This window comes from Eleutherodactylus coqui, chromosome 3 (assembly GCF_035609145.1).
Source record: "Eleutherodactylus coqui strain aEleCoq1 chromosome 3, aEleCoq1.hap1, whole genome shotgun sequence".
NCBI classification, from domain to species: domain Eukaryota; kingdom Metazoa; phylum Chordata; class Amphibia; order Anura; family Eleutherodactylidae; genus Eleutherodactylus; species Eleutherodactylus coqui.
Genome location: NC_089839.1, coordinates 196,358,851 through 196,380,054, shown reverse-complemented (window position 1 = coordinate 196,380,054; position 21,204 = coordinate 196,358,851). Strand labels below are relative to the sequence as shown.

Sequence of the window (21,204 nt, the reverse complement as noted above, 5' to 3'; positions counted from 1 at the left end):
GCACATGTTCGTAAAGGTTTAAATAACTTTATTATCCTCAGACAAATAAATAAAGACAAACAGCAGATCCAAACCAACATACAGGGAAGAAAAAGTAACTAATGCAGCACGAGGCTCCAGCTTGTGGCCCTCCAAAGGCTGCCAGGGCATTCTGGAGGTGCAGTTTGCAATAACAGGAGGGCCATAGGTTGGAGATCGTTAATGTAACATGCAAATTCACCACTCTGTAATAGTAGCTCTTGCTGATATGTATTCAGATCCCCCCAATGTAATTACTTTATTGGGACAGATCTATATAGCCCACACATCTTGAGTTTTTCTTTTCTGGGACTCCATTTGTCTTATACACTAATACATGAAAGCAGCTGCACATCTTTACGAGTGGTGAAGAGTAAAACTAGCCACCGCCACCATATATGTAAACCAGGGTGGGGAGGAGCTAGAATCCATCGCAGATGGGCTACATCTTTATATGTTGTATGCCCAGTCAATTTCCAATCACTGCTCTACAGACTTCTATAAAAAGGTCAAGCATTGATTTGCAGGAATGCTACCATCCAATAGGTGGTGCTATTAGAGACGCATTGTTCTATCTCCCTTATTTGCATATTACCCAGAGGAGCATGCATGGCCTTATAAGTCTTCTCACTCACCTACTTGGTGCTCTCCCTAAGGAGTGAGGTTACTCCTCCCGACCCTTCAAAGCATTATGTGCAGGTATGTGTAAATAAATAAGCTTAAGACATTAAAAAAGGGGGATTTATAGTTTTGCAACTAATTTTGTTACATGGGAAGCGGTCACTAGCTATGAGCACTATAAATTAAGTTATGGTGCTTGTAAGGCAAATCCTGAGGATGTGCTTTGCCTACTTACCTGGCTCCCCGTTCCCAGTATAGAGGGCTCCTCTCTGCATGCACACACTCCCATAGAGAACAAAGTGTGTGCATTCGCATCCCTGAGTCCTCTGTACTGTCCATACAGTGCAGGAATGAGGAGATATTTAAAAGGACATCCTCGGGACCTGCCTTATGAGCACCAGAACTCAGTTTATGGGGCGTGGAGGTGGTGACAGATACCTTTTAAAGGGCAACTTTCCAGTGTTTCCCCAGAGTGCAACTAGCACATGTGATATACTGGGACAGATAACATACATGGGAATTGCTTCACTGACAAAATATTGGCACCGCTCTGGTCTCACTTCATCGCACGTGAGTAACCAAATATTCCAAGTATCTGGAAGCAACTCCTTATTCCTTACGATAGCTGCAAAGTCAGGCTCATGGGAATAAATAGAGGCAACGGGGGACATTTAGGAAAGACTTTATGCCATGATGCTAATAGAATATAATTGTGCACTAGTATTAAGACGGGTGTTTGAAATATGGGCGTTTCCTTCCAACCGGAGCGCCACTCTTGTCCATGGGATTGTGAGTGGTATTGCAGCTCTGCTCCACTGAAGTGAATGGGAGCCGAGCTGCAATACCAGACCCAATCTACAAACGAGGGGTGCTGAGCTTGGAAATAAAGCAGTCATGTTTTTCTAAACCTGGACAATCCCTTCATTAAGTATATTATGTGCCTCAATATGGCATGTAGGCCAACTGCACCCCAGGTAAATGATAAAGTTTATGAAGGGGCCCTTTAAATTGTATAATGCCACAAAAAGTCTTGATGACAGACTACAAACAATGAACATGTAGCCAGACCCTGCTGTTGTAAAGCCAGTAGAAAATGCAGATGGAAGTGAGGAGCACACAAGGAGAGACAGGAGTGGAGGAACACGTAACTGCAGCATCAGACTGCATAGGATTTGTTTGTAGTCTGTAACCATGGAGACACATGCAGCTATATGGAAGCTACCCCTCCAAAAAAAATGTTTTTTTGTTTTTTTTCTCTTTAAACAAAGACTGTGTAAAGTGGTTTCATTTGATGCCTTAAAAGGGGTTGTCTGATTTGAAAATAACTTAAAATTTTGAGCTACGCCCCTTAAACCCACATAACAGGGTACTTCTGTTCCGCAGCACCACGACCTACCCTGTTGACTGCGGTGGTACAAAGCATCAGCACCTGAAACCCCTAGCATCATGGCGCTCAGGACGTGAGCAGTGATGCCAGGAGAAGTGGCGACACTGAGGCCTCCGATTGGCAGAGAGCCGTCACTTGACTACCGCTGTAAACAGGAAAAGGGCGAGTTGCAGAGCTGGATCACTGGGGTTGTGGAGGGCAAGTACCCTTTTGTTTTAAGTGATGTGGCTTTAAATTGTAAGAGTTATTTACCCTAGACAACCCTTTCAACAATAAAACTGGTTGCAAAAGTGTTCACACCCTCCAAATGGTAGGTCATAGACACTCCCAAAAGGTGCAAAAAAAAAAACCCACACCCGACAAAACACATAACTTCAGCCAGCATACAGTCTGCACAGATCATCCCCAGTGAAGGGTTTGTGTCAAAATAGCATCCTCCGTTTATGTACCCCATTAGGGCATACGAAGGACAGAATGGGGACCCCTTTCTATAATGGAGAGCCACTTCAATAAGAGCACTTCCCTTTCCAGTGAACTTTCATTACAGGACGAAAGTGAATGGCCGTCCTGCAATACTACACTGTGTGTCTGGCCGTGGCTTCCTCTGGCACAAGCAGGAGCGGAGTGATCAGCTGTTCACTTCAGGCACCGCCTGCCAGGAAGGGTTATGCATCTTGGCACAACCCCTTGAAAGCAGCAGCTCCATTATCATAAAGCCATTTGATCGCAATGTCACATTTTCTTACAACCATTTAAGTTACGCCACAACTTGCAAGCCACAAAGTCGCCAGGACCATCTGCCCAGCTTGTTAGTCTTTGCTCTTGGATAAACTGGCGCCAAAACCCATTAATGGTTCTCCAAAACTCTGGTGCCAACTGTGAACCCCATCGTCAGTACTTACAGCCTGATCCAGAGGGGGCAACAAACAAGTCAGAAGATACCACACTCTTGAAGGGAAATACATATAGCAAGTGTATAGAAGAAATCCTCAACAGGTTCACAGTAGAGATATCATAAAAGTAAAAAACAAAATTCCCTTGAAGTCCTGGATTCTTACACATTTCTCCTATGGAAAAAATTAAAAGTTCTGAAGCTTTATCACAGAAGGTTGCTATAGACTTATATAAGAGTTCCAGTGGTGTCTTGAACATGTTGTCTGTGCTTATGTGTCTTCAACGATACAGGAGGGCATTTGCTTCTTCTAAAGTTTTCCCAGATTACCAAACCGCTATTGTCCATCTCTGTCGAACAGCAGGATTGTATCATAAGCTCTCTAAGGCTCCATAGGTGAAGCAGAGAGGTGCTCCATAGGCAGTCAGGTCCATCACACCTTCTCAGCCAAGCTGATGGGCAGCTATCTCCCTTTCAAAAAGCCTTCAAGGACTCTGTCGCTCTTCTCAGAGAACCAGTATCCGGCCATGGCCGCCACAGCTCCGATAAAGATGGCAGTAAAGACCATGTCACCTTTGGCTGCTAGTGTGGCCAGAGCGCAGATGATCACCCCGAAGAACATCTGCTGAAGGACCACCACCTCGTCGTCTGTGATGTCATCAAACAGGCCTTTCTCAGAGTCATCTTTTCAAAAAAGTGAAAAACATAGTTTAGTTTAATGCTGAATATATGATACCCCCCACATGTATATCTGGCAACATACGATGTACAGATGAGGTTGTACAGCCAAAAATATCTGTAACCTGCAGTTTTGGGGGTCTTCTTCCCTTTAAGAATGGAGAGGAACTTGTCACGTCCTCACAGCACCATAAACGAAGTTATGGAATTGTTAGGGCACATGACAGGGAGCCGGGTGATTATACTCGCGCGATCCAGTGCCGTCAGCCACTAAAGACTGTGCGGCGCTTAAAAAAGAAAATCTGACTCCCATGTGCACTCTCTCCCATAGACTTATATAGGAGAGTGCATGCACATCCACTTTCCCCAAATGACACAGCCAGCACTTGGCAGAGTGGGGGGCACCAGCACAGGTGCCCTCTTAGATTCGGAGTCCCTGATCACTCTGTTCAGCAACTCACAGGTGGTGGCACAGCTCTGATAGCGCTACTTGGGCACCCTAGCCACCCTCTGCGCTAAAGAGGTGGAAGAGGAGAAACCATCGTAGTGCATGAGCACCACAGACATATAAGGCTACATTGACACAATGCAAATTTTGTAGCGATGCCAAGGGTTATTGATTTCTAAAAAGGAGAAAAAACCAAAAACGCATTGCTTCTGTAAAATTGCAACTTTCATGCGCGTGAAAGGTTTGCAAGCGTTTTCCGTTGACTTCAATAGGAAACATCATATTGCACTCATGTGAGCGCCATGCAATGTCTTTCAAGGTCCCATTGAAAACAATGTGCGAGGCATTCCGAGAAAACGCCCAAATATAAAAACCAGGCTGTAATTGCCCCCAGCCGCAAGCAGTTTGGGTCTGTGAAAATTGGCAGCATTTTCATGGACCACAGCTGTGTGTATTCACTGTATTTTTAGAACGGCCTGCACTTTTTACACGTGCTGAAAAGACCAAAAAGAAAAATCTGTATATCCAGATTAATAAGTGGTCCTTGGTAAAAGTGAGTCTGACACCGCTGATTTAGACCCCCAGTTCCCCTGCAAATAAGACAGTGTCATTAATTTTTGCTCCAAAAGATTTCACTTTTTTTACATGAATAGCTGCCTGGACACTATTTAAATGTACTTTATTAACTGTAACTAGGGCTTCATTTTGTAGAAGGGCTAATAGTTCAAGAATCCTCAAAAATCCTGCAAAAGCGCTCTGCATCCTGAAAAGTCCTGCAAAATCATGCTAGGGCTTATTTTTTGGTAGGTCTTATTTTCAGGGAAACAGGGTATCAGCAGGTGTACATGAAAGCAGTAACCTTGCTGGAGTCCTCAGGTGGCTGACACCATATCAAGGAGGGTACAGCAGCAGTATATACAGAGCACAGGCTGCCATAAACAGCACCCCAATGCTGCTGACAGCGCGCTGCAGGTCCATAGAGAGGAAAGTTATAACTATTTTATGGAGTCGCAGTATAAGAAGTGTCACATCAGCTGTGTAGGGAACGCTTCAGACTCCCTGGACAACTTACCTTTAGGATCGGCTCTACACGATCCACCAAACCTGGAGTAGCCCTTCTCGCAGACACAGGTGAAGCTTCCCTCTGTGTTCACACACTCCTCCCGTAGACCTTTACACTTGGGGATCTCGCTGTCACACTCATCCACATCTGTAACGCAGACAAGAACCCAGACGTCAGTACATGACAAGGCCTAGTAGTACAATGAGGTCCCAACATGGTAAATACCCAGTTCATATATACAGCGTGCACAGCAATCACACCCTGCAGCAGCAGCCCAACAACAACCAAGTGTCATCCCTACTTGCTCCCTACGCAGAGCAGTCAGACATGATGAAAAAGGTTGTATATAATCAGGGCCCTGGAGAGGAACAGATAACTAGTAAGTGCGCCATCAGCTTGAAGGGTAGTACAAATCACATAGTTCTGCTCCCCCCACCCCCATTAGATGATGATGACAGACTTACCCAGGCACTTAGGACCATCTCGATAGTAGCCGGCGTTACATTTCTTACACCGTGCCGAGCCTGCGCCCATGCAACCAATGCAGGACTTATCACAGTCTAGATTTAAGGAGGGAAGAGGAGGAGACCATTACTACAAGGAAGCAATAAAGTCAAATTCATAGGACAGATTACTAAACACATTGTCACTCATGAAGGAATTCTTAGTAAATAGAGAATGCAAATGTATATCCTCCATCAGGTCTAGACGACAACTGCTAGAGGAACCAAATGCTGTCCTGACAGAAGGCACTTTTACACGGGACACCATGTTGGGGGCAAGATGCCCAACAGGTCATCCCAGCGATAATCGATCCTGTGCTTTTACACAGAGATGACCATTGCTCAATGAATGGAGGCAGAGCATTCTGGCCCACCTGCCTCCATTCACAGTAAACAGGCAGGCAGCATAGATGAGCAACTGCCTGTTTACACGGGACGATCCGTCGTTCAGCTTTCTGCATGCAGGAACTGACCGATAAACAAGAAGCGAACGACTATCGGTCAGTGCAAGGATATAAACTGAACAATAGTCGTTCAGATTCTTGCTGTATCGAGGGAATCCAAATGATTACCGGCCCATGTAAAGGGGCCTTAAGAAAAATTGCATAGCCACGGTCCCGCTACCACTTGATCTGACAGTGCCCATATATACAGGGTTTTTGGGCACAAGTTGTCAGAGTCCTGAAGGATTTAATGGGGGGTCCAGGTCCTGCTCATTTCCAAGTTTTGCCTGCTACTGTTCCGACCGTCTCAAATGGTCTTCTCCTTAACAGCAGTAACTCCACAAAACATTATTAGGCCTCATTCAGACAAGCGCTGTTAGCCATGCACAGAACACGCTTCTAATCCTAACTAATAGACTCCTATAGAAGCGTTCACATGAGAATGTTAGACCAATGTAACAAAGATAGGCATGGGCCTATGTTGGCTCTGAGGTGCGCGCAAAGATAGGACAGATCATCTTTGCTGTGTGCTTTCCATAGCCTCCTATAGGAGCCTCGAAAGCACGCACCTCAGATCGTGTGAATGGGCTACTTCAAGTAGCCTGTTGATGCGATCTTTACAGCACTATAGCCGCGATCTTTACAGCACTATAGCCGCGATCTTTTCTGGCAGCTACAGTGCGCTGAAACAGTGCTCATCTGAATGAGGCCTTAACCCCTTAGTGACAAAGCCTGTTTGCGCCTTAGTGACGGAGCCAAATTTTGGAAATCTGACATGCATCGTTCAACGTAGCATAACTCCGTAAAGGCTTTACATATCCAAGTGATTCTGACATTGTTTTTTCGCCACATGTTGTACTTCATTTTGGTTGTAAAAAGAGACCGATATAATTTGTGTATATTTATTAAAAGTACCAATATTGGAAAAATTTTGAAAAAAGTGTCATTTTTCAAATTCAACTGTAATATCTCAAAATATGTCCAAACATACTGTACAAATTTTTGATAAGATATATATTTCCATCTGTTTACTTTATTCTGAATGCACACTTGAAAAACTTGTGTTTTTTTTAACCATTTATAGGACGTACAAATGTAACATTACTTTTCAGCATTTTGAGGAACACTTTGTTTTCCTGCACCAAGCCAAGTTTGCAAAGACTCATGAGTGTCAGAATAATAGATACCCCCCCAAATGACCCCATTTTAAAAACTACACCCCTTAATGTATCCACTGAGGGGGGGGTCATGAGTATTTTGACCCTACCAGTTTTTTTCAGGAATTAATTAAATTTAGAGGAGAAAAAAATAAAATTTCATAGTTTTGCAAATATGTCATTTTAAAGACATATTTTTTTCCTATATTGCCCATGAAAATGAGGATTTACACCCCAAAATGGATACCCCCGTTTCTCCCGTGTTCAGAAACATACCCATTGTGGCCCTAATCTTATGTCTGGATGCACAACGGGACCCAAAATGAAAGGAGTAGTCGGTGTCTTTCAGAACATAAATTTTGCCTGAAGGCGTTTTAGGCCCCATAGCACTTTTGTAGAGCTCTTGAGCGGCCAAAACCAAAGAGAACCCCCACAAGTGACCCCATTTTGAAAACTAGACCCCTTAACGAATTTATCTAGGCGTGTACTGCCCATTTTGACCCCACAGTTTTTGAATGAATTCAAGCAAAGCAAAAGGAAAAAAATGTGATTTTCGTTTTTTTGGCAATTGTCGTTTTAAAAACTGCTTTTTTGGTACAGCACACATATGAATGAAGCCTTGCACCACAAAATGGATACCCCTGTTTGTCCCGTGTTCAGAGACATACCCATTGTGGCTTTAATCTTTTGTCTGGATGCACAACGGGGCCCAAAATGAAAGTAGTCTGTGGCTTTCAGAACAGAAATTTAGCATGAAGGTGATTTAGGCCCCATTGCCCACTTGTAGAGCCCTTGAGCGGCCAAAACGACAGAGAACCCCAACAAATGACCATTCTGAAAACTAGACCCCTTAACGAATTAATCTAGGGGTGTACTGTGTATTTTTACCCTACAATTTTTGAATAAATCTAAGCAAAGCAGTAGGAAAAAAATTACAATTTTAATTTTTTTGGCATTTGTATCAATTTAAAAACAGGTTTTTTTGTACAGCACACATAGGAATGAAGACAGACATTCACCCCAAAATGGATACCCGTTTGTCCCGTGTTCAGAACCATACCCCTTGTGGCCCTAATCTACTTAAAGGACACATGGCTAGGCCTATAATGGAAGGAGCACCCGTTGGATTTCAGGGTACAACGGAATAAATTCCAGGCCCTATTGCCCACTTATAGAGCCACTGAGTGTCTAAAACGATAAAGAACCCCCTCAAATGACCCCATTTTAAAAACTAGACCCCTTAATGAATTCATCTAGGGGTGTTCTGCGTATTTTGACCCCACAGTTTTTGAATAAATCTAAGCAAAGCAGAAGGAAAAAATTACGTTTTTCATTTTTTTGGCAATTTTGTCAATTTAAAAACTGGTTTTTTTGTACAGTTCACATAGGAATGAAGACCTTCACCCCAAAATGGATACCCCCTTTTGTCCCGTGTTCAAAAACATACCCATTGTGGCCCTAATCTACTTATAGGACACATGGTTAGGCCTGTAATGCAGGGAACACCCATCGGATTTCAGGGCAGAACTGAATAAATTCAAGGCCCCATTGTTCATTTGTACGGAACAAAAATTGACTCCCTAAAAATCCCCCACCCCTCCCCCACACACTCCGTACCCTTTTCGGCGTTCCCCAAATCTTAGATAAAAGTAATAATGTGAACTGTGTGGTATTTCCGAAGACAGGGGTAATTACAGAGGCTGGTTGGGATGGGTACATGGGGCAATAAAACCGGGTATCCCCCCTCCTCTCATGCTTTTTGGGGGTCATTTCTTGACCTCAGTGGTGGGTATAGGGTGTAAAAAGTGGCGTTCTGGGAGTCTCCGTAAGCTTAATGAGGTGCGGCGGTCTCGCACAGAAGACGCTCAACAAGCTGCTCCTGGAACTGCAGGAAGGAGAGCGTTCCCGGGGCTTCTTGTAAATTGCGTATTACAGGTAGCGGTCTGAATAACGCCGGGCTCACACGGCCGTAGGTGGAATCCACTTGCGGAGGCCCGCAGCGGATCCCAGCTGTGAGCCCGGCTGTGTCCCTGCGTACAGCCACCTATTGTACTGCGCATAACTGCCTACTCACACGGGCGGTCATTCGCAGTACTTTTTTTTAATTTGTATTTCCCCGCACAGTCGCTTAGCGATGACCCGGGTACCCGCAGCCCGTATACAACGTAGTTGCGTATGGGCTGCGGGTATATCCATGACCATGGAGCACAATGGGCTCTATGTTGCAGATATCTGTGGTAAAATAGAACCTGCTGCGTTCTCTTTTCTGTGAGTGGATTACGCAATTCCGACCTGCTAATGTGAGCGGAATTGTGTAATCCAATGCGATTGATCTGCGTATTACCGCGGATCAGACGCATGCAGAATCCGTAATTCCTATCCGGTCATGTGAGACCGGCCTAAGGTAGATCGCTACCTTTTTATCACGTGACCAGGGACCGCTCAACGAGGCCACCGGTCACTGCTCCAGGCTCTCGGTGACCGTTGGTCGCTGGGAGCAAGGAGATTTTAAATTTCCTGTGCTCCCCGACTCCTGCGCATGTGTTCGCTGTTTTGCCGGCAGTCGCATGTGCAGAGTCCGGGTAAGTTCACAGAGGAAGATCGCGTCGGGGTGCAAATACGGAGGCCTCCGGTAAAAAGTTTCATCTCCTCTCACCGATCGCATCGGTGAGGGGAGATGAAGCTTCACCTTTTTTTACTTTTACGTGATCGTCATTATCCATTGGATAACGGCGAACACGTGACGAGGAACCGCTCACCGCGCCCCCCCGTGAAATCTCCAGGCTCTCGGCTAAGTTTTGTAGCCAGGAGCAGGGAGATTTTAAATTATCCTGGCAATCCACAGCTTTTGCGCATGCGTCCGCCATTTTGGCGACGGGCGCGTGCGCAGAAGCTGGGGCAAGGTCCGCGGATAAATCCGCGGGCCTTAGGTACGTCATTTCATCCTCCCTCACGGATATGATCTGTGGGGGGAGATGAAACGCAAGCTTTTTTGATTTTTTTTTTTTACTTTTACACTTTTTTTAACTTTACATGATCACTGTCATCCATTGGATGACAGTGATCATGTCCCTGGTATAATCTCTCTGTTTCTGGCTACACATGGCAGCCAAGAGCAGAGGGATTTTAAATTTCCTGGGGCTCGAGCCCGTCTGCGCACGTGCCCGATGTCAATCATCGGGTGCGCATGCGCAGACGGGGATTCGGGTTCCGGGACATCGGGGAGGACTTAGCTGAGTATTTTCACCTCCCCTCATGGATCTGATCCATGAGGGAAGGTGAAACTGACTTTTTTTTTTTTAACTTTTTCGCGATCGCTGCTATCCAATGGATAGCAGCAATCGCGGGCCCGGGGACTCCTGGTTCCTGGTTACCTTCAGGAGCCAGGAGATTTCAAATTTGTCGGGGACTCCCGGGCTTCTGCGCATGCGCCTGACGTCATCGCCTGGCGCGCATGCGCAGAAGACCGCTGGCGGGTCCGAGAGGACTCGATCTCCGGGGGACACCGCCGACAAGCCAGGTAAGAATTTTCAGCTGCTCTGATGGATCCGATCCATCAGGGCAGCTGAATATCTAACTTTTTAGGCACTTTACTTTTTTGCGATCGGCGCTATCCATTGGATACCGCCGATCGCAATACCGGGGGGCACCGACAGCATGGAGCTGTCACGTCCTCAGGCCAGTGGGCATTAATCCTAAGAGGATGCATAAAACGACGTCCTCTCGGATTAAAGCCCACTTACTGAGGACGTAGATTCCTGATGGGGCAGTCGTTAAGGGGTTAAAGGCCAGGATGGACAATGCTCTTCCCATTCTTGCACAATGGATAAGCAACATCAACACCTCATAAGAAACTCATTTACTTTCATCGGTGATAAACGGACCAATGCTATGTGGTAGGACTCTCCTGAACACCCCCTTTAAGTAATGGCTTGACTTGAGACTAGCACATCTGGTCCAGACACTTGTTGCACTATTGGCAGCTTACCTCGGCATTCATAGGACCCATCTGTATTCAGGCAGAACTGGTTTGCTTTGCAGCGATCTATCGTGCCACATTCATCAATGTCTGTGAAGAAGCAGATTAATCACAAGCATGATGGAGGATAAGATCCCAAGTTATAACACATTTCCTGTTCTGCTCTCCCCGACAGCCTGCATATACCAACTGGGGTGTCTCATTAGGGTCTACCCAAATCAGTTGTATATGACGCAGCCAGAGGGTGGCACCTGAGAATGGTGCCCTGCAATATCCCATTACTGATCACTCACCGATACATTTCATGTCATGCAGCAGCCAACCCTTCTTGCACAGCACACACTGATCGTCCTCCGGCCCCAGGCACTTGCTGCAGGAGCGGTGACACTCTGTACAGGAGACAGCACAGAAATCATCAACTGATCATAAGGGCAAATCCCAGATGTCAAGGCATACTCAGAAGGTAACTGCATGCTGCAGACTACTGTACTAACACAGAAGCAATCGGAGCATGCACTATCGTCCCCTTACATACCAGAACATACCAGGTGGCTCTCATTTTTGGCTTCCTCGTAATAACCAACAGCACAGTCCATGCACAAGGGGCCACCATAGCTGGAGTAACAGTCACAGATCCCTGTGCCACCTCGTGTGCCCGATCCATTACATTTTCCATTCCCACTGCAGGGCTTGTCCGTGCCGCCTGGGCAGCCTGTAATACAGGAGATAACATCACACAATGGCTTTATTATAGTTATCATCATTGCTTTAAATGGGCAGATAACTCACGAGCACAGTCCGGCCCCCAGGTGCCTTCCGGGCAGCAGAGCTTTAGCGTGTCCTTACACAGCCAGTCAGAGAGGTCGCTGGGATCTTTGGATCTAGGAATCAACAGAAATGATCAGGACGATGCAGTAATTTTACTGCTGTTACTTTGGTATTTAACCCCTTCCCGCCCCAGGACATAAACGTCCTGGCTGGGAAGTAGTTTCCATCAATGGATATACATTTAGATTCTATGGATGGCACGGCCTCAGAAAGTGAGCCCACGCCATGCGCAGCGGGAACCGTCTGACTTGACAACCAGCTTTCCGCTGGTGAGCACACAGATTAACCCCTTACATGCCGCAATCAAAGTTGATCATGCCATGTAAAGATTACATAGAGGGAGGGCGAGTGATATTCGCCATATAGTCACAGAAGGCCGATTAGTTGAAAAGTAGAGATGAACATTCCAAAAATATTGTTGCGTCCTCAGAACCAAAATAGGCCACATTTCGCTAAGGGGTTAAAGGGAACTGTTGGATCCTGAGAGTCCCGTAATCTAAGTTTGTGGACTCCTAGGACAGGGACTGCAGAGTCTGGTGATGTACCGTTCTTACTCGCCCGCTTCCCTGGAAGCAAACACTCCTAATGGGTGCACACTCACATGGAATGGAGAGAAGTCACATGCACGCTGAATGTTTGCTTCCTGCTTGGACAGCCAAGGAACAATGAGACAAGTGAGGTACATCCCCCAGACTCAGCGGCCCCTATCCAGAGGTTATGGGCTCTCAGCTTCCCCTTTAATTGTCGTTCTCACCTTTTAAACCACCAGGTCTCCAGATACTCCTCATTCTGCTCCAACATCTTGTTACATTCAAAGTCAGACTGGTCGCAGGCAGTTTCAATCACCTCCAAAAGGCGAGTCTCACTGTCAAAAAAAAAGTAAAGAAGCTGTAATACTGTCATTTTACAGCGTCCCTCTGGTGCCGAACAAACAAAGATGACAGCGCCACTTTTCTGACTACTTGCTGCACTCTGCATTGGTAGTGCATCAGTAGTCACAGGCACTACACACTGCTCTGATTGGCCAGTGCTGCTCACCTGAACAGCACTAGCCAATCAATGCAGAGGGTTTTTCTCAGACTACTGATGAACCAACAATGCAGTATGTGCATCATGCAGCCATCTTTGTTTGTCCAGATCCGTAGAGTCACTTAAAGAAAGTGGCCAGAAGCGTAGAAGATACTGCCATAGCTAATCAGCAGCAGCCATGAGAACAGTCACAATTCAGTAGCCATCACATTACCTGCCCTCATATTTTGCCAACTTCTCCTCCTCCCAAGCAGTGTTGCCTCCACCAAAGTTTTGCCTGGCAGTTTTCTCTATACCCTAAGTAAAAAAATAAAAAAGGTAAAACAAAGCAAAGACTAATGCACCAAACAAGGACAAATTACTCTTAAAAGGGAATCTGTCACCTACTTTTAGTCCTATGAGTTAAGGTTATGTGCTGAAAGTAGGTGACCCGCTGAGTCTGGGATGTAAGTGTTATACCTACCTCCCCTGACGTTCCCCCAGTGTGAGCGCTGGAAGCCGCAGCTGTGTGCATTGAACAGCGCTGCTTAGTAATCCGCCCGTTCTAATTTTATAATGGGTGGACTACTTCGCAGTGATGACACCAGGGAAATTACAGGGGAGGTAAGTATAACACTTACATCCCCAGCGGGTCACCTACTTTTAGCCCACAAGCTTAGCTGATGTAGGTGACAGGTTCCCTTTAAGAGGTTGCTAAACTAAATTCTGGAGTCAGGAAAGGTTTCAACTTCCAGCGATACCATTAACCCCTTAGCCCGGCTTTACATGGCCAAGAAAAATCATGCAATATTTGTGCGTTGCGAGACACAAATATAACCCCCATTATTTTGAATGGGGTCATACATTAGCTTTTTTTTCCCTTCATAGCACCGCATTACAATGCTATACGAGAAACAAGTTGCGGTATGTTCTATCTGACTGCGTGATTTCTTTTCACAGCCCTATTGAACTTCACAATCCTCTACCGCAGCAGTAACAGCCGTGGCGGGGGATTCTCTTCATCCCCATTACCTATGAGAACACATGGCATCTATGGGGCTTTCACGTGGATGGCAAGGGCGAAATCGGGCCATGATTTACGGGTGATATAGCCCTCACCCGTGTGAAGTTAGCCTTAATAAAGGGGCCTATTTTGAAGACAAGGACGCGACTATTTTTTTGTGATTTTCATAACCACTTTTCAAAAGCCATTCATTTTTTTTTCGCAGGGGGCATGATTTTGTGTGTGGAGAGCTGGAGTTTTTATTGGTACTATTTTTTGGGATATACATAATGTACTCAGCAACTTAGGTTATGTGGGGGGGGGGGGGTGCAGGATAACTTTTCTGTGGGTTGGTATGGTACAGTACCAAACCTCTTTCTTAGGTTTCTCCACAATAAAAGCCTTTTTTTCTTTAATTGGTACCATTTTAGAGTACAAATGACTATCATTTTTTACAGTGTTTTGGGGGGGTAAAGTGAAAAAAAAGGAAAAAAAAAGCATTTTGGCTCTTAATTGCTTTTGCCATGCTAGTTAAAAAAAAGTGTACAATTCTTTTTTTACCGTTTTATGTCCCTGTAGGGAACTTGAACCTGCAATCTCAAGCTAGCTCAGATAATAAACTGCAGTACTGCAGTGTATCCAATGTCATTAGGGCCAAATGAGCCCCACTGAGTATTATCATATGGAGATAAGGAATAATTCTGATTCTTGCTCAGAGGTCCAATTACTTTTGGCAGGATAGTTTACAAGGGAGTAACCAGGTAACAGGTTTTCCTCATCACCCCTAATAACTAGAGGCCAACATCTTAGGCCTCATGTCCACAGGGAAAAATCAGGCCCGCAGCGGATTCTCCATGCAGAATCCCGCAGCGGGTCCCTCCTTTCCCATGGACATGAGGCCTAAAAAGAAGAATTACTTACCTGTCCGGACGCTGTGGATCTGCCCTCCGTTGCTGCCGGATCTTTTTTCTTCGGCCCGGCACATGTGCCGTGCACTCTACTTTTTTTTTTCTACGCCTGCTCTCCAGCGCGGAGAGCAGAAATTCAGCTGCGGGTGTGCCGCGGATCCGGACAGCTTCCATAGGCTTCAATAGAAGCCTGCGGGAGCCGTCCCAGCGGGAGATCGGCACTAAAATGGAGCATGCTGCGGGTGTTTTCCTGCACACACAATCCGCGCCTCAAGGGAAAAGGACATCCGCAGGTATTTACCTACCTGCGGGTGTCTAATGCATCCCTATGGGGCGCGGATCACACATGCGGGAGAAACGCTGCGGATTTTAAATGTTATTTTGCCGTGGACATGAGGCCTTACAGTCTCACCCTCATAAAGTTGTTGACCAGGTTGCGACAGGTCCAGCATGGATCTTGCTCAGCAAGGCCGAGTCCGGAGAGTAGAAGCATCAAAAACACGGCTCCCACCAAGGAATCCATAAGTCTGACGTCCATGATGCAGAACCCGGAAATTGTGAGCTGATCCTAGAGAAGGAAGAAAGAGCACACACACTGCCATCATACATACAGTATATGGAGGCACTGATCTGTATACAGGGACCGGACCGGATCTAGAATTGGGGGGACTGCAGTATTTTCATCCCATATGTTTAGGCAGAATTCTACACACTTACTGCTATGATAGCATCCAGAAGGGCCACCCAACAGCCTTCTACAGTATTGCATCACCCAATCCCATACGGCTAGCCAGAAGGATAACGGTGGCCTTATGGGTTGTCACTCAGCTTTCCCAGTCCCCAGGGAGTGTGATGTGCAGCAACCAAATAGCAGCAGGACTGATCCATACGGAAGATGTACACATTATATTCCCCCTCCAGCGCTACTTCCGTCTGAGACTTCAATCTAATATGCAAGAAAACTGTATGGGGATGATAAGCAGGACAGGTCCATAGGGGGCAGTATGGGAGACAGAAATCTCTTCCCATAGCTGCCGTTCCTTGACAGCCTCCTAAATTCTATAGAAAACAGCGAGCCTTGGGACTTTTCTATCCAGTATAGCCCCTTAAGGACGCCCCCAATCTTTGGTTCTTGGTTAAGGAATTAAGAGAAGTTGCCCTCCCCCACATGCTAGTTAGGCAAATCAGCCATGGCAGCCTCCAGAAGGTCCCAGTCAGCCATGGCAACCAAACATCACCTTGCGTTCGCATCACAGAGGGGCCGTTTGGAACCCCCAAACTTCTTTTGGGGCATTTAAATGCCACTGTCACAACAGCCAGCAGTATTTAACCCCTTGAGTGGCACGCCCCGAAATTTTCCAGGACGAGCTCTGCTGCTCATAGCTACATAGCCCAGAAGATTTCCGGGCTATGTATCACTATGGGAGCTGCAGAGCACAATGCCACAAGCTGTGACAGTGTGCTCTGCCTGCACAGACCCACAGAGAACCAAGCAAGGGCTTTGAAAAACCAGCAGAAGATATTGCCGATATGCCGGCAATCTCCTGCTTTGTTTACAGGTTGCCATAGAGACCATCGGCTTGTCAGAAGCAAGCCGATGGTCTCTGTGGCAGGGAGAGCTTGGTGCTTGGCTGTGAGGACAGCTAGGTACTAGCTCTTACAGCAGAGATCAGAGAAAACCTCCGATCTCTGCTGTGTTAACCCTTTACATGCTGCAGTCTATGTGACTGCAGCATGTAAAGGGCTGTCACTGCAGCATGTAAAGGGCTGTCACCATCGGACCCCTGGAATGTGATCAGGGGTCCTGATGGGTCCTTGTGGAAGTCCCCTAAAGGGACAAAAAAAAATTTTTTTAAAATAAAAACACTAGTCTCCCTTTACTTTGTAAAAAATCAAAAATAAAATCACACATGTGGTATCCATGCATCGTAATGACCCAGAGAAGGAAGTTAATACATTATTTAACCACTTAATGACATGGCCCCTTTTTTTCTTCCCCTCCCCATTTCTTTTTTTCCTCCCCCCGTTTAAAAAAATAAATAAATTAAAAAAAATTACAACTTGTGCCACAAAAAACAAGCTCTTGTATGGCCATGTCAATGGAAAAATGAGAAAGTTATGGCTCTTGAGACGCAACTGCAAAATTAGTTGAAATTCAATGATTAGACCATTTAAAAAAAAAAACTGCCCTGGTGGGTCTGACAGGGTGGTAGGAAACCCGCCACTCAAGGGGTTAAAGGGTTTACAACCACGATCAGCATTCATGCCGGCGAGTGTCAGCTGGGAGAAATAGCCGGCACCCAGATTGTATGGAGCGGGATCAGCTCCCGATCCCCTCCATACTAGCCTCAAAACGCACGAGACGTAAATCTACATCCTATGAAATTAAGTGGTTTAAAAAAAATTAAAACACTAACAATGGACAGAAAGTACACAACACGGAAACCATCTCACATATTGACCCCCATGAATCCGTCCCTACACAGAAGATAAACCAGCGCTGTAGTGTTAAGACACAATGTGAAGAGAGCGTTATTTTTACCCCGCTGACTCCGCCTTCCACGGCAGGGATGATTATAAGGCGAGGACGATTTACAGTCTCCGCGGACGAGAAGAAGAGCTGCAATAAATACCGAAGTACCAATTTGCTGTAATCTAGGCAGAGACGAGCAGATGTGTCCCACAAGAAGCTCCATAAGGTGAGCGCTCACACCAGAGCCAGGGGAGACAGAGGAGCATTTAGTGACAGAGTAACCCTTTAGTGACACGGCCTATTTTAGTTAGGAGGACGCAACACTTTTTTTGGAGTTTTCATCTCCACTTTTCAAAAGCCATATTCTTCCGTCGACATTGCCATATGAGCGCCTGTTTTTTGCGTGGCGAACTGTAGTTTTTATTGGCACCAATTTTTGGGTACATATAAGGTATTGTAAAATGTTTATTCATTTTTTTGGAGGGCAGGAAGAAAAAAAAAAAGTTATCCATTTTACCTTTCTTTAATAGCATTTATCGCAATACCAGAATTCTTTATGTTTTCTACTTTTGCACGATAAAACCCCCTTTTTAAAAAAAATTATTTCTTCATCGTTGCATTCAAAGTCCCATCATTTCTGTTTCCCCTGTTTTCTGACGGCTCGCTTTGTGTAACAAGCTGTAGTTTTCATTGCTACCATTTTGTGGTACATATGGCTCTTATGATCCATTTTATTGCACTCTTTGGGAGGTAAAACGAACAAAATAAGCATTTTGCCTCTGTTTTTATAGAGGGAGATTTAACCCTTTCCAATCCACTATCTGACGTCTGAAGACATTCTGATTGAAGTCTGTACAGCTCCGATGTCGGAAGACGTCCGGCAGGGTATTCTTACTGTATATTACTGGCGGCTCTGTTGTCGGGGGCCTCTCCAGCATGTCCAACTCCGCAGTACTGACTCTAGCTAGCAGGTGGCGCCATTGTATAATGGCAGAAAGAGAAAGGCCCCCCCCCCCCCCTACTAAACCCCGATTCCAAAATTGGATTGCAAAGGGGCAAGTTGTTTTCCCTGCAAGATGAATAGGGGGTTACATTTATTGTACTGGTCGTTACAAACAGAATACCACCAAATATGTGGGGTTTTCCTTTATATAAAAGAGGGGGAAGTGCGCAAAAAAGGAGTTGTATAACTGCAGCCCCATGCATCAAGGCTGTACATACACATCTACCCGTGTAAATGTGCCAAGACCCGCCATCCAGTGCCAGCTACTCGGGATCTATTACACACTGGGCACCGTATTTCACTACCAGTTTTGTGGTATCCCAACAATTTGCACCATTTACATCACAGCTATAAAATGGAAGAAGCCGTGCCGCTCATCTATAAATATCCTGATCCATGCGCCCAATGCAATGTGCCAACCTTCCCGCCAGGGACCGGAAATGCACTAAGGCACATTATGGGGTCATCACTACAGGGTTCATGGGCCCTAACACCAGTCATCCATCACAAGCTAGGCTCCTACACTGGCAGATCACAAAGTGGCACAGTGCCCCATGTCAATGCTTTTATACCCCAGCCTGGCATACAATGGCCCTACTTCGTACTGCTTTAATCTATGCAAAAGCTGGCACATACCTCCTAGGCCAATGCATCAGCCAGGTATGCCCTGCACCTTGTTAGCATAGTCTCTTCATATACTTTATGCATGCCCAGTGTTAAATGCCCCTATCACATCACTGCATTGTATGTTTTTCATACCCACTGCATGGTGCAGAATACCCAGTTTTACACCCTCCCTGTGCCCATTTCCCAGCTAAGTATGTTCTGCCCTTTGTTGGCATTGCCCTGCATACATACAGGTGTTGCACCATATGCTTTATGTATGCCCAGTGTTCTGTAAACTCTACACCCAGATCCCTGCAGTGCCCTAGTTGGCATTGCATTTCATATATGCATGTTCTGCACCATGTCCGCTTCAATGTCCCAGCCTGATACGTTCTGCCCCTTGTTGGCCTTTTCTTTGCACGCATACATGTTGGGCACCATATACCTCATGTATGCCCAGTGTTATATAACACTTATACGAAGTTGGCACCACTGCATTAACACCCTGCACCATGAGAACTTATACCCAGTGTCACAAAATATGTGCCCATATCCCAGCATGTTCTGCCCCTCGTTGGCATTGCCTTTCATACATAAATGTTGGGCACCATATGCTTCATGCATGCCCAGTGTTCTATAACCCCTATACCCAGAACCCAGCTATGCTCCTAGTTGGCATCACTGCATTGCAAGTCCTCTATATCCGTGCGGCCGGGTACCAGCATGTTCTGCCTCTTGTTGGCATTGCCTTTCATATATGCATGCTCTGCACCATGTGTGTTCTGTGCATGCCAAGCCTGCCTCTAATTGGCACCTCATTCTGCATTACCACCGTGAACCATGATAGCACATACCCGGCGTTACACACTCCCGGTGCCCATGTCCAACCTGGTACATGTTATAGAATGATAAGCCATATACTGTACCCACCTCCAGCCGCAGCGCCCCCCGCAGGGCGTGTCCCTCACACAGCTGTGGGCCGCAGCATTCCCCCCGCTCCCGGCTTTCTCCTCCGCAGTTCCCAGCATGCACCGCTCCTCCTGCACCGCCGCAGGACACGTCTCTACACTGGAGCGGCCGTCAGCCAATCAGAGTGGGCCATGAACGTGACGTCACCGATCGAACCCGAACCCAGCAGTTAAAGCGCCGACAGCTGTCAGCGGGGATTAACCCTGTACGCACTGCAGCCCCTTCTCGTAGGGGAGTGGAGAGCGGCTATTTATAGAAAGTGGAAGTCTAGAAAGTTCTATGATGAAGCACGTGGTCTGCAGAGGTTGGAAAGGATCAAAGGTGCCACAGAGATTAAATACCTGCCGGTGGATTATAAAGCAATCTGTATAAAATATGTTAGGCCGGCTTCACAGGAGGATAAGAGCCATAACGCAAATGTTTTTGCACTATGAACGAGGCTTTTTTGCACACATATCGGCATATAGTAGCGCACATTTCCTGCCCACAGGCCATGGTTTTTTTGCACGCAGGACACAAGCATCGATTGAAATGGCTAATTAGTCTTAATGAGTTCCAGATGTATTCTTTTTTTCCCCATGGAATTACGCAGTGTTCACACAGCTCCTGGCATATTGCACACATTTGCACACTCGCCATTGACTTCTTGATGGGCCTTTGGTGCGCTAATACACAGAACATGTTCTATCTTTTTTTGTGCGGCTGAAATGCGCACTCAGAATATGCGCATGTGAACAAACCCTTTGAAATCAATGGGGCTAGTCACTGTATATGGCACGCGCAAATACATCTGTGTGAAGCCAGGGCTTTTACTCACTAGTGTATTTTTGAATGCTGCGGTTTTTTTACTGCAAACGTCAATGTGACTTTCTAATGTTAAAATCGCATCGCACAAAAATTGCAGAATCGCAAACTTGCGATTTTTGTGCAATGCGATTTTAACATTAGAAAGTCCCATTGACATTTGCAGTAAAAAAAAATGCAGCGATATTGCAGCGTTAAAAAAAACACTAGTGGGTAAAAGCCCTAAGGGCAGCACTGAAGGGTGGAAGATGGAAATAAGTGCTACTCCAATGCCTGCTGCTAGATCAGGTGGAAAATGGTTATAGTGATTGGTAAGGGACCCATGATCCAGGTCTCTCTGTCTGTCCCTGGCATACTAATATATATATATATATATATATATACTGTTTGACGGCTGCCACATGGGCCGAATC

The 21,204-nt window shown here is 45.9% G+C and overlaps 1 protein-coding gene across 1 annotated transcript; it reads right to left on the bottom strand.

Moving 5' to 3' along the window:
* Window positions 1-11: 11 nt before the first annotated feature.
* On the bottom strand, window positions 12-20,056 carry CRELD1 (cysteine rich with EGF like domains 1). Its single transcript, XM_066596754.1, has 11 exons — window positions 19,949-20,056; window positions 15,349-15,504; window positions 13,261-13,343; window positions 12,772-12,882; window positions 11,979-12,070; window positions 11,725-11,901; window positions 11,483-11,578; window positions 11,199-11,279; window positions 5,572-5,667; window positions 5,117-5,254; window positions 12-3,602 (listed from the first exon to the last, which is right to left on the bottom strand). The coding sequence occupies exons 2-11, from the start codon at window positions 15,472-15,474 to the stop codon at window positions 3,382-3,384; spliced, it is 1,221 nt and encodes a 406-aa protein (XP_066452851.1). The 5' UTR covers window positions 15,475-15,504; window positions 19,949-20,056; the 3' UTR covers window positions 12-3,381.
* Between the last annotated feature and the right edge of the window lie 1,148 nt (window positions 20,057-21,204).